The 13,213-nt window shown below is 36.4% G+C and overlaps 1 protein-coding gene across 2 annotated transcripts; it reads left to right on the top strand.

Annotated features, from left to right (window-relative positions):
* Positions 1-7,450: 7,450 nt before the first annotated feature.
* Positions 7,451-13,213, top strand: LOC122087056 (elongation factor 1-gamma 2-like). 2 transcript variants are annotated; one of them, XM_042656037.1, is made up of 8 exons: positions 7,451-7,570; positions 7,659-7,700; positions 8,202-8,351; positions 8,446-8,506; positions 8,584-8,636; positions 8,769-8,873; positions 8,979-9,492; positions 12,573-13,213. In XM_042656037.1, exons 2-8 carry the CDS (start codon positions 7,692-7,694, stop codon positions 12,950-12,952), a joined length of 1,272 nt encoding a protein of 423 aa, XP_042511971.1. In that variant the 5' UTR covers positions 7,451-7,570; positions 7,659-7,691; the 3' UTR covers positions 12,953-13,213. The 2 variants fall into 2 exon arrangements, with proteins under 2 accessions (XP_042511971.1, XP_042511970.1); XM_042656036.1 differs by having other exon boundaries at positions 7,472-7,570; positions 7,644-7,700.

Here is a 13,213-nt window from a genome sequence, read left to right as displayed (position 1 = left end):
AAGCAAACCGACTCTCTAAGACTCTCCAAATCTTACGTGAACCCAAATTTCTAAAATAAAGTGAATAAAATAAAATCAAAGACACTCTTCCTAAATAAAGTAAATTCCTGAAATCCTACTAGACCAAAAAAAATAATATGGATCTGGTTCATCTTTGTCCGAATGCCCAAATGGGGATGGATCATCCCACGGGTGTGTATCTACATCACCGCATATAAAAAAGCAAGATCAACCTTGATCCTTTTGGCATATCAAAACTAGAGTGGTGGGCCAAACAGAATGGACTGACTACACAGTGGCAAGAGTGATGGGTAAGGCAGCCCTCTAGGAAATGAAGGGAAGCAAATTGCAACAATAGGGATCAAGCCTTTCTCAAAGACTCAGGTATTGGTCCGTGATTCAAACAGTGACAAGGCAAGTGGTATTGGGTATACTCATTGGGCTTATCTTGGTCTCAGGCCTTCAGCAGGGGTTCTTCATTCCCTTTATATGCTAAAGCAGTGAAATAGTACTGAGAGAGAGAGAGAGAGAGAGAGAGAGAGAGAGAGAGAGAGAGAGGGTGTGTGTGTGTGTTTGTGTGTGGGTGTGTGTGTGTGTGTAAGAGAGGTCAACTCCAAATTTTGACCTGTTTATGGGTATATTCATTAAGAAAAGATTGGTGATAGGACCAATCGTGACCTTCCTTTCCTACTATTTAAAGTGGGAGAGCAAAAACTGTACAAATAGAAATCAGGACTTTTTTTTTTAGCAACCCAGTGCACTTTATGCTATCTAATTCGAAGAGTTGTAGCAAGACCATTAATCCTACCTCCATATTAAATTGTAATTCCTTTTTTTTGACAGAGATTGTGTAAGCATCTAAGGCATCAACTCAAAAGTTCCAGGATCAAGCACCTCCCTCCCCCCTCTCTTGATAAAAAGGCAATCCAAGCATCTCTTTTAGGACTTCTCTTTCTGCTTTCTTAAATGAAATTAAGATCATTTAGCGGGACAAAGAATTACCATGGCAATCAAATTGGACTCCACATATAAAATAAGGTATAAATTCATCAAAGAGAAAGAGAAAGAGAGAGAGAGAGAGAGAATTTAATCCAAATGGTGGAAGAACCCCACAAACTACCAATTTAGAAAGCCTTATATGTCTCACAACACCAGCATAAAAACCTAGTCATAACCCATACATCTTAGACGATAGTAAGTTCGACTTCTCGTCGAATTATTCCCTGAATCCCGTCAACCACAATGAGTAATAATATATCTATTACTACAATCCCTCAGCCATTTTTCTTATAATATCACCAGAATAACCAGGATTCTTTCTTCTAGACAACCCAAAATTCAGGAACTGTACTACAACGACAAATACAGCCCAGGTGAAAGCTAACCCAACAGTCGTCTCAAATGGTTCATCTTCACTCCACTCCTAAAGCTCTCGAATTTAAGTACCTGGTATTCTTCAAACACTACTCAGAAGTCCTAATCTACATGCAAACCCTGAATTCTAAATGCTACTAAGCTCAGCCTATATTCAGAACCAAAGATTTTTTAACACAACCAGCATAAACGGAAGAAAAAATCTTCAAAAGAAAAGTACCCAACTGAAAATAATTAAAGTTATAAAATGAGCATCTGCCAGAATGCGATAACCTGGAGAGACCTTTGAGATTCTGAAATCAAAAGAAAAGAAATTAAAGGGAAGTAGGCCATGGACAGTACTCACTCGGCTTGAGCCTTGAAATCACCTACGCGTGCACGCATAGCGCTCTTTATCGCTGCTTCCATGTCCGAAGCCTTCTCCATCTCTGTGTCTAGCACCTCACCATCTTGCGTCTCCTCCATCTCTCTCTTTCTATCTCTCTCTCTCTCTCTCTATATATATATATATAGAAGAAGGAAGCCCGAGGTCCAGTCCAGGGTTTTCTCGCCTAACTGGTTGGGGCCAAAGCGGTGGGGAAACTGGGGAAACTTCGCAGCCTTTTGAACCCAATAAAGGTCCTTCTATACGTCAACGTAGAGGGTGAAGTAGTTCACTTCACTATCTTTTTATCTACCCTTATGAGTCATTTTGGTGAGCTAATGTAGAAGGGTAAATTTGGTAAAATGTTGATTTCCTGTTTTGGACAAGGAAGGAGGTGAGGTCAGGTGTGGAAGGGATCAACAAAACAAGAATAATGGTCAGAGGAGGCGAATGGCTATACAGCGAGCAAAGGGCAAGAGATGAAAGGTTTTCTCTTTTCTTTTTTCTTTTCTTTTTTTTTTTGGGGGGTAAAATATAGTATTTCTTTAGTTCTTTATCTCTTCCTTCCAGATCAAATCATATTCATCATTTTGATCCTAAAGAAAGAGCCATTTTACCTAAGGATTTCAGAAACATCAATCTTTTGTACTGCTGCATATAAAATTGTTGCTACACTACTTGCCAAAAGATTACAGGAGCTTATGGGTTGTTTCATTTCCCCTTTTCAATCAACTTTTATTAGAGAGAAAATTTTCGAATAATATCATAAGTGTCCATGAGATTATTCATTATAAGTGTCATTGTAAGGATAAAGAGGGTTAGATTGCAATCAAGCTAGCAGACAAGTCTAAAGCTTACTATTAGTTAGTTGTTAGCTACCTTTTATCTTCCTTTGATATTTTTTTTAAACACTCGAGGCATCAACAGTGATGCACTTTGAGTCTTTGTCTTTTTACTATGGCAATGAAAGGTTTTTTCACGCCTTCTTTCTATTTATCGTGATTTAAATATGTTTAAAGGCATCATAGTTGCTATATCTAGTTAACACATTTGCTTTTCACATAAGATATTTTCATTCTCTCTCTTCCTTCTTTTTTTTTTTTTTTTTTTCATGCTAATCTTAATTATGTGTTAACAATTCGTTTATTTTATACCCTTTCCATGATTTTGAGGATCAATGCATTAACACTAACAAAAGTGTAGTATTTTTTAGTAAGAACACTCCCCTATCCTTGAATTGAGAGAACAAATTTATTAGAAATTTGGTATGAAGGAAATAGCATCATCTACTACTTATGTTAGTTAGTTCTCCTTTGTCGATGAGTAAAGCTAAAAGTAAGTCTTTGATGAATATCATTTAGACAGTTTGAAACAAACTTGTATGATGGAAACAACCTTTGTTATCTCAATTAGGGAGGTTTGTTCTCATTAAGGTTGTACTTAGGCTATGTTTGGTAGCCAAGACAAGAAAATAAAAGAAAAAAGAATCTAGAAAATAAATGAAATGGTGAGAAAATAAAAAGAGTATGTATGTTTGGTAATCAAGAGAAGAAAAGAAAAAAATTCAAAAAATTTTGAATTTTAGGAGAGAGATAGACACATAGAAAATCATTGTGTAATCATTCATTTTTTATCTTATTATGTTTTCATATTTTCTCATGTTTTCTTGTGTTTTTTGCAAGATTTTTTTTTTTTTTTTAGCAAAAGAAAACTTCACAACTCCTAAGAGGAATTTTGAATTTCAAAAGTTGAATCTTCTCTTGGGTGTAGACATACCAAGTGCAAATTATTAACCTGAGAGTGTACTTTTTTTTTTTCTTTTCTTCTCTTGGCTACCAAACAAAGCCTTAGTTCTATCTCTACTTATCTCATGACTAGTATTTTGTTCTCCAACAAATAAAAAAAATTGGCAACTTTTTATTTTATTTGATAAATAGTTTCTTTGCAAGTCGATACTATTTTTTACCAATTTTGAAGAGGCGAGTCTATGGGTCATAGGAAAATATCCCTAATTCCGATATGTCAATCTAAAAATAATGGGGGTTTGGGTTTTCAATAAATTTTGTTCTCAATGATGCCTTGTTGCTTCATCTTGAATAGGGACTTTGAAAAAAAAAAAAAAAAAAAAAAAAACTCTAGTTTGTGGTGTCATGTACACAAAGCCAAGTATTTCCCCCATTCCTATATTATTCCCTATGATTTTGCTCTAAAAGATGGCTTTTGGATTTGGAGTGGCATTTTCCACATTATTCCAAATCTTAAAAAGCTTGTCCATTGGAAAGTTGGTAATGAGTTTCTATTGACATTTGGAAAGACCCATGGATTCTGAATCGGTCTTAGACATAGTTAGTCCATAGAAGGTGTTAAATACCTCGATCCATCCAGTAAAAATTGGACTTCAATCTTAGGTATTATGGATTATAAAATAAGCTAATTAAGCATACAAGGCTAATATACACACTCAAAGCATAGCAAAAGTAAGGTTAGGAAGAGAGATCAAATTGACATACATATATCCAGCTAGCTCTGTATGATTAGTATACTGAATTAAAATCATGCATGTTTAAAATTACAAAACTTCCCCTATCATGACATACATTTCTAACATATCATGATTTATTAGCATTCAAATCACATGGACATAGGGATCAGGATCATGCAAACATGGAGTATCATACAAAATAAGTATAGCAAAGCATTCATATCACATTAAATATGGGGATTAGGGTAATGATATACAAAATAACCATTTAACATGATATACAGGGATTTAACCTCATAAATAAAGAGAAAATCAATATATATATATCAAAATTATGAAAATACCCCTAGCCTATAATAGTTTAGAAGAAATGAAAACATTAATAATGGGGATGGAGAAGACCCTCTACATAAAATTAGTGATTAAAATTTTGAAAAACACTACAAAAGAACCCTAAAACATCTAGGATAACAAGAAGAAAACTTCAAAACCATATCTTACATGATTGAAACATCGATTCAAATTTGTGAAAATCTGTACTAAAAATAGACTATAAAATGAGAAAATCCAAATAAAAATATCAAACCAAACCTAGAAATCTGGGAAAAATAATCCGGGAAGAAATTATAGAGATAAAACTACAACATTGAAGAAGAAAATGTTTTGGAAAAAAGAAATCACAGGAAATTCATATAGCCATCCACAACCCACTGCTCTACTGAGGGCAACAATGACCTTTGCTCAGTAGAAAGGGTGTAACTCTTCGTAAAAACACAAAATTGAATGAAATAAAAATTAAAATTTACAAGACTCACCTAAATACAACTTTCACGAAAAAAGAATAGTAATTGGAGGGGTGTAGGCTCAGGATACATGGCTTCTAGTTCGGAATTAGCACAACAAAAAACTCCAATAATGATTCCAATACACAAGAATATTGTGTAATATGTGCAGAATATTCCTCTCAAAATGTGAGAGGGGTCATCCCTTGGGACCTCAAGGCCATCCAAGGAAGATTCTTTTAGCTTCTATTATTGTGGCATTTCTTTCCTCCATTGAAGGCGTTCTATTTAGGTTATATAAGGGAATAAAATATTATTCCATAGCCAAAGATGAGTTTCCCTTGTTTCTTCACGTTTCAAAGTCTTATAGGGTGTTCTTAGGGTCTTAGAACATGCCTAGGTGCAAGTCTTGGGCAGCAAAGAGAATATATGAGTGATGTCACGCTTAGATTCAGAGAATCTCAACAAAACCGCAAGGCTTGCATGTAATGGATTCTTGCTGATATGCGCTGAAGTTTGGCCGACGTTGGCCATATGCCAAATGTCATCAACTTGAGTTAGTACAATGCTAACTCGAGCTGACTCAATGGGCTTGAACTGGGAGGGCCCTTTCCCTAAAGCATGATCTATTAATGGTCTTTGGAGGTGGTATGAGTCCATTATAGACATGTCAAAAGCATTAATTATATTTTGAAAACATATTTTAAAACAAATTGAAACCTCCCTATACCAGTATGGATGCTTGGGTTACTCCCAAGGGTAAGGAAGAGGACTCTCAATCATAAATAAAAGATTCCATCATGTTCCAGGGGATTGCAATTCATTATCGCAAAGCCCCTCAGAGGGGAAAAAATGAGGTGTCTAGAGACATTTCTCTGGCCCATAATTTAGCATTCCAAGTTATATTAAAAAAATTGATATATTTGGAAAACCTGGGTTTTATTAATGCTTAATTAGTTTTTTTATGTTTAGTATATAGGTTGGAAAATTAGGACACCGTTTGATAATGTTTATGTTGTTTCTATGTCTGGAAACAGTGGAATCGGCTTTTCACGTTTCCAAAAATAAAAACGAACTTTTTGATGTTTGATAAACCTATTTCTCGAAATATTTTTTGAGACATAATGCCACTAAAAAACCTAATAATATCATCAGATGCCCAAAGGGAGAGACAGTTCAGTTGCCTCTTTTTAGGTTTAATTAGTTGAGAGATTTATCGGGCACAACAACCTTTTTTTTTCTCTCAAATTAGTTTCTAGAAACGACGAAACAAATCGGACTTGTTTCGTCAAAGTCGTTTCTAGAATCGTAAATAGACATAGATTTTGATTTATGTTTCTAGAAATGGGTGAAACAGAACAACTTTGTCAAACATTTCTTTGGTTGTTTCTCTGTTTTTGGGAACAAGAAAACGCAAAAACAAAACGTTGTCAAAAGATGCCTAGGTTTTTTTACTAGTGTGAGTCACTTGAGTCTAGTAAAAGAAACATAAAGCCTACTTAAGAGTCATAAAGATTCACTGATATTTAAAAATTACCAGATCAATTTGAGTTTGTTGGAGTTTTCAAAGCTCAGTGTTTTTACTTGAGTCATAATGAACTCTCCCAGTTTGATTTTTTTCTCTCTATCGCCACATATACTATTCATAGACGATAAGTTTTATGTTTATTGTTTGTAATATTAGCTTATTTTTTGCCCTTCTCACTTATGAAACAAACATAGTTTCAGGCACTCCTCACCTAGAGAAATGGAACAAAAAGCATTTAATAAAACTGTTTTCGTTTCATTTATTTTTAGAAATAGAAATTTCTACCTATTTATGGTTCAATAAATAACCCAGCGAAACAAGTTTTGAAACAAGTAGAACTTGTTTTGCCTTTTCTAGAAATGACTCGTTGCCATTATTTCGTTGGTTACTATCGACTTCCAGAAACATAACTTATCAAACACCTTCAATCCTATTTCTGTTTCTAAAAACAAAAATTTATGTTTCTACCATTTCTAATGGGCCCTAAAAAAAGGGTCGTCCTAGGCATCACCATGCCTTGTTAGTATACCATTTCTCACTTTTTTTTTTTTTTTTGCTATGATAGTATTTCTCATTCCATAGTATATTTTTTTTTTTTTTTGGTAGAATAGTATATATGGGTTAGTAGTCCATGTGATAGAGGATTCACATACATTTCAATGGCTAAATTTTAGTAAAATTACCAAATGTCATTAAATGGAGATAAATACAAAATATAGAACGGCATCTTTTGTATTTTTAGCTACTTCCTCAACTCATTTCAACTTGGATTTGCATTTGAAGGGGGATGGTGTTCACTTTGGGTAGACCACAGGGTCCGGTCAAAGCATTGGTTGGCCCATTGGCTTGGATTTGAAAACCGGATATCCAGTAGAACGATCTCCCTCCACGAAACCCTAACACACTTTTTGCCCTTTATATCCCAAAAACCCTCCGATAAAAGCCTCTAGCTCTCGCACAGACACGCGCTCTCTCTCATTCTCGCTATAGTGCGTCTCTACAAGACTAGGGCTCTGTGAAGGACGATTGTTCTTCTCGAGGTACGTATTTTCTTCATTTTTCCAATAAGTTAATGTTGTTCGTCTGTCGTCGCTAATTCGAATTGATCCTCAGTCTCTGTTTCCTCAGATCTGCTGTAAAACATCTTTGGCGAGGATAACCATGGCTCTGGTGAGTGTTTCAGATGTCTTCTTATGTGAAATGTTATCATTTCGTTTCTTTTTGATGGCTTCTATGACTTCTCATTTATGCCTTGAACATGCATCCTTAAATGATTTTGCAAGTTAATGTTGTATTTTTTTTTTCCTGATTGACGGTTAGTATTTTTCTTTGAGAAAGACAAACTTTTTGTTGTTATAATCTTATGATTCTTTGAACGGAGATTGAAGCCTTTATTGATAGATTGAAAAGCCCATTTAGTTCCATGGATTCATTTCTAGCATCCCGCTTTCTTGTAATTGGCATAATTCTGTCTTGGAAGTTATTCAAGGAATCTAGTAGTGTAGCACCTCAGCGAGCAGAGTACATAAATTGAATGAGCATTTGAGGATGATTAATTTGAACTTCCAATCGTATATTTTTTTCTGAATTATAAACAAATTGTTTTTACCCATTCACAGACTTTCCATGAAGACTTTCGATGATACTTATTATGTTTTATATACCTCGCAGGTCTTGCATGCAGGAAAAAATAACAAAAATGCCGTCAAGGCGCTTATTGCTGCGGAGTACAGTGGCGTCCAGGTTCAGCTGGTCAAGAATTTTGAGATGGGTGTTTCAAACAAAACTCCCCAGTTTATTAAGATGAACCCTCTTGGAAAGGTGCATCACCACATAGTTTGGATAATGTTTGGGTCATTATTTATGTGGGTAGTGTTTGATGTAGAATAAATGAAATTGCTACGTATATGTGCAGGTTCCTGTGTTGGAAACACCTGATGGTCCTGTGTTTGAGAGCAATGCCATTGCACGTTATGGTAAGAAACTGTTACCAAATTTATTTTTGAATCAATAAATGTTAGAGAAACTTAAAATTCTGTTTTACTGGATGCAGTTACTCGTTTGAAGAGTGAGAATCCTCTGTACGGGTCTTCCTTGATCGAATATGTAAGAATTGAGTTTACATGAACATCTTTTTTAATTAGTACTCGATGTGTTTCAAACTTATCATTCATTTGTACTGTCAGTAAAAATGATATCAATTTTTTAATCATACTTGGTGGGTCTTGTCTAAACCAGGCTCATGTTGAGCAGTGGATTGATTTTTCTACAACTGAAATTGACTCCAATATTGTGCGTTGGTTATACCCACGAATTGGAGCTGTTGGGCCGTACCTTCCCCCGGTCAGTCTTGCACTCTAATTTTCTTTATTTGTGTTGATTGACATGTAACATGTAGTATACATGCTTGATGGCATAAATTGCTGACCAATGTTTTGCTGCAAAAAGGCTGAGGAAGCTGCTATTTCTGCTTTGAAGAGAGCACTTGGTGCTTTGAACACACATCTTGCTTCCAACACTTACTTGGTTGGACATTCTGTCACCCTTGCTGACATCATCTTGACCTGTAACTTGTGTTTGGGATTTTCTCGTGTCATGACCAAGAGCTTTACCTCGGAGTTTCCACATGTTGAGCGTTACTTCTGGACCATGGTTAACCAGCCCAAATTCCACAAGATGTTGGGTGAGGTCAAGCAGACTGAAGCTGTTCCTCCAGTTCAGTCAGCGAAGAAGCCTTCTCAGCCCAAAGAGCCTGTTAAACCGAAGACCAAGAATGAGCCCAAAAAAGAGGCAAAAGAAGAGGCAAAGCCTAAGGCTGAAGATGCTGATGAGGAAGAAGAGGCACCAAAACCCAAAGCAAAGAATCCCCTTGATCTATTGCCTCCTAGTAAGATGGTATTGGATGAATGGAAGAGGCTCTACTCAAACACCAAGACCAACTTCCGTGAGGTTGCCATTAAAGGTATTGCCTGTGAACTTTTTTAGCTTTTATTAATCTCTTCATGGCCTGGCATGACAATAAATGATGATTGTGCCATGTGTGACTAAAAAGTGATACATATGTTAAACGAGAATTCCATACATTTATGCTGCAAGCAATGTCTTATTTACTTGATACGTTTGTAATATTCTTTCACTTTAATGTTCAAGAGACTTAGCTCCATGGTCAATATTGATCTTTCTCCCCTTATCTGGACTAGTACCAAATCGATCTGATCTTTCATTCAGCTGGGGTTGGCTGATCTGCAGGCAGTATTGGGTCTTTCCTCTTGGATCAGCTGATCATGTGCTTTCATTATATGGATTATGTTGATTATGGCTTTTAGTATCCCAGAATTATATGGATTCTGGTGCTATTAATCCTTACTTAGTGGCCCTGGTGCTTTTGGGTAACAGCAACTGAAAAACTTTTAGCTTTTAGGTTGTGATGGATAGAACTGTAGCAATCTCTATCTGAAAACGGTTTTGCGTGGAAGTTGATGAAATATTGAGACTTCATATTCTGTACAAACTTTTATATCGTGCATATGGGCGTCTGGTTGTAGTCCTGGGTTTAATAATGACTTTGGGATGCTAGATTTTTTTTGTTGTTGTGACTGTATCCAAAATACAGTTTCATTGTAGCAAGTGGTTAAACATGTATGTAGTTTCTATATCTATAAATGCTCTTAATGCAAGATATAAACTGTGTCCTAAATAGGGATCCAATTTCACAAGTAGTGAAAGATTACAATGAAAATTGAGGATCTGATCAGCACTGACCATTGCCAATATGGATTCAGATCTGTAAAAAAGCCTTAAAAAATAAAGGAAAAGGAAAAAATATGGTAAGATGCTGTTCCTTACTGAAAGTGGGATTGGATCAGTCAACTGATCTGTACTGGATAAACCATGCATTTAATCTTGTGTCTAATCACATCCCATGGCATAAATACTAGATTTGACAACCCAAGGTCGAAGGAAGCCCTTTTGGATAAGCAGTTTGTCTCTCGGTTTTTATTTATGATCTTCCAGCAGACTCTCTAAAATGTGTTCCAGATTTTCTAAGAATTGATATAGTATATTGGTTCGCTCTACCCTTGATCTTTTTTATTTTAAAACCATAATATTTCCTCGAACCTGATGCATCAAGATTTCATCAAAAAGTTAAAAAAGGGGGGTTGGGAAGGAGGGGGAAGAAGAAGAAACTTGGTACAACCTCATGGTTGGGACAGGTCTTTCTCCATACACCTACTTATGCCGAGACTTAGGTTGACAATAACAATAAATATCTCATCATTGTTAGGAGGATTTAGTTAACTGATGACTTTGAACCACTTCCTAATAGTAAAATATGTAGTTTACACACAGGTTATTGGATTCGCAGTAGAATTTTTAGTAGTCTAGCAAAATGCAAATTTTCTTAGGGATGGGCTCTATGGCAATGCGACTGTTAAACTGGTGCATGGCTCTGACTGCCTTGGTGGTAGGGGTGTCAACGGTCCGGGTCGGTGCGGTTTCGGTCCGGTTCCACCGGTTTCGGTGTGAGTTTGGAAGTGACCGAAACCGACCCAATAAGGATTTATTGGTTTCGGTCCGGTGTCGGTTTCGGTGCGGTTTGGGTTCGGGTTGGTACCGGTTTGGATTTATTAGGTTCATTTCGGTTTGGATCGGTTTTTTAAACCGGTATGAAGCCATTAGGAAACAACAAAATGATGAATTGTTGAACTTCGATTTCTTAAATCGATTTGTAACCGGGTTGGTTTTGATTTTTGGTCTAGTTTGAATTCGATTTTCCATACAAATGTATACAAAACTATTCAAATTTTAATTTTTTTAATGAATTTTGGAGTGTTTCGGTTTCTTACCGGTTTGGTTTCGGTTTCGGTCCGGGTTTTGAGCCGGTTTCGGTTTGGTTTCGGGTTCATCCGGTTTTCGGTGCGGTTCGGTTTGGTTTTGGGGTTACAATACTCGAAACCGAACCGAACCAATAAGGCTTCGGTTCGGTTCGGTCCGGGTTGTTATCGGTTCGGTCCGGCCGGTTTTACCGGTTCGGTTTAGGAATTGACACCCCTACTTGGTGGTTAGGTATATTGTATGCCTTTGGAAAAATAGAAGTTTGGTATCTTGAAAATTGTTGGGTAGTCACCCTGCCTTGCATACCTTGCCCTTGTTACCTTGTAAAAAGTGTAAATAATAGTAAGGATTATGGGGCATGGTGTTGGCTCAACCTGCATAGAACATGTTAGTTGACGTCTCAAAATTAATATTTTATAGCCAACAATGTTTCAATTTATTTAGCGGATGCTGATGTTAACCTTTTTATATTAGTATAACACCCTGTAAGGCTAGATAAAGATCTAGTTCTTTTCTCCATTAGATGATATAGAAAGAGAATATAGCTATACGCAGTTTTTCATGCCAAATGCTTTCTTTCTTTTTTTGACAATTTTTTCTTCCTCAGTTTTATACATATGCTATAAATTACCTGCAGTATTGTAGGAATGCACGTATGAAATAGAATTGCAAAAAAGAATTGCCATTAAGATGGAAAATTATGCTGATCAAAATTTCACTTCTCTTATTATAGTCTAATTATATTTGCAATGAATGGAATGTAGGTTCTTTCCCCCATTGGGAAGCCAATCACTAGAGGTTAACCTTCAGGGTTCACAAGTGTCCTGGGTGGGTGAACCAGTTCCTCTGAAACCTAAAACCAGATTTTTTACTTTGCCATGTGGATATGCATGTGTATATGCATCCTTGTGTGCAGAGCTGACAATTAATATGTAAAACAGCTTGCGGCAGTCTTCAAAGTTGGCAAACTTAGCCATGTTTAAAGAGGTTAACTTGCCCCACCCTGAAAGTCCTGGGTTTGCCCAATGAAATATATACATTACTTGTAAACCTTGGTGGATGTGTTTAGTTGGCCTGGATGAATGATATTAGTGGAATCTTTGTGAATATTTTTGGAATTGTTTGGTTTTTACATGCATTATCCTGTCCACTTCCTTTTTGCCCCTCAACATTGATGAGTACTGAATTGCCTGCTGTTTGTTGTAGGTTTCTGGGACATGTATGACCCAGAGGGATATTCTCTCTGGTTTTGTGATTACAAGTACAATGATGAGAACACTGTATCATTTGTCACCTTAAACAAGGTCGGTGGTTTCCTCCAAAGGATGGATCTGGCTCGTAAATATGCTTTTGGAAAGATGCTGGTTATTGGCTCAGAGGCTCCATTCAAGGTGAAGGGGTTGTGGCTCTTCCGTGGACCAGAGATACCTCAGTTTGTGATGGATGAGTGCTATGACATGGAACTATACGAGTGGACCAAAGTTGACATCTCAGATGAAGCACAGAAGGAGCGTGTTAGTCAGATGATTGAAGATGCCGAACCATTTGAGGGAGAGGCCCTGTTGGATGCAAAGTGTTTCAAGTGATAAGTCAACTGCTTCCATTAGCCCTTTTAGCTGAAAGGTTTTTGCTACCCATTACATAATTTTTCTCTGTTATGTACTTCATGCTTCAGAAAAATTTACTCTTTCTATTCGTAGCTTTCATTCTTAGTTTTTTTCAGGTTTGCCCATCGTGCTTTGATGTTAGGACAGAATATGGTTTATGTATTTTGAGTGTAGTCATTTAGACATTTTCAACAATTTTCCTTTTGCAGAGCTTATATGAATTCTTGTGGTTGAGTAGCA

Source organism: Macadamia integrifolia, chromosome 8 (assembly GCF_013358625.1).
Source record: "Macadamia integrifolia cultivar HAES 741 chromosome 8, SCU_Mint_v3, whole genome shotgun sequence".
Taxonomy (NCBI): domain Eukaryota; kingdom Viridiplantae; phylum Streptophyta; class Magnoliopsida; order Proteales; family Proteaceae; genus Macadamia; species Macadamia integrifolia.
The sequence above is the reverse complement of the archived record's forward strand: the minus strand, read 5'-3'. Positions and strand labels throughout refer to the sequence as shown.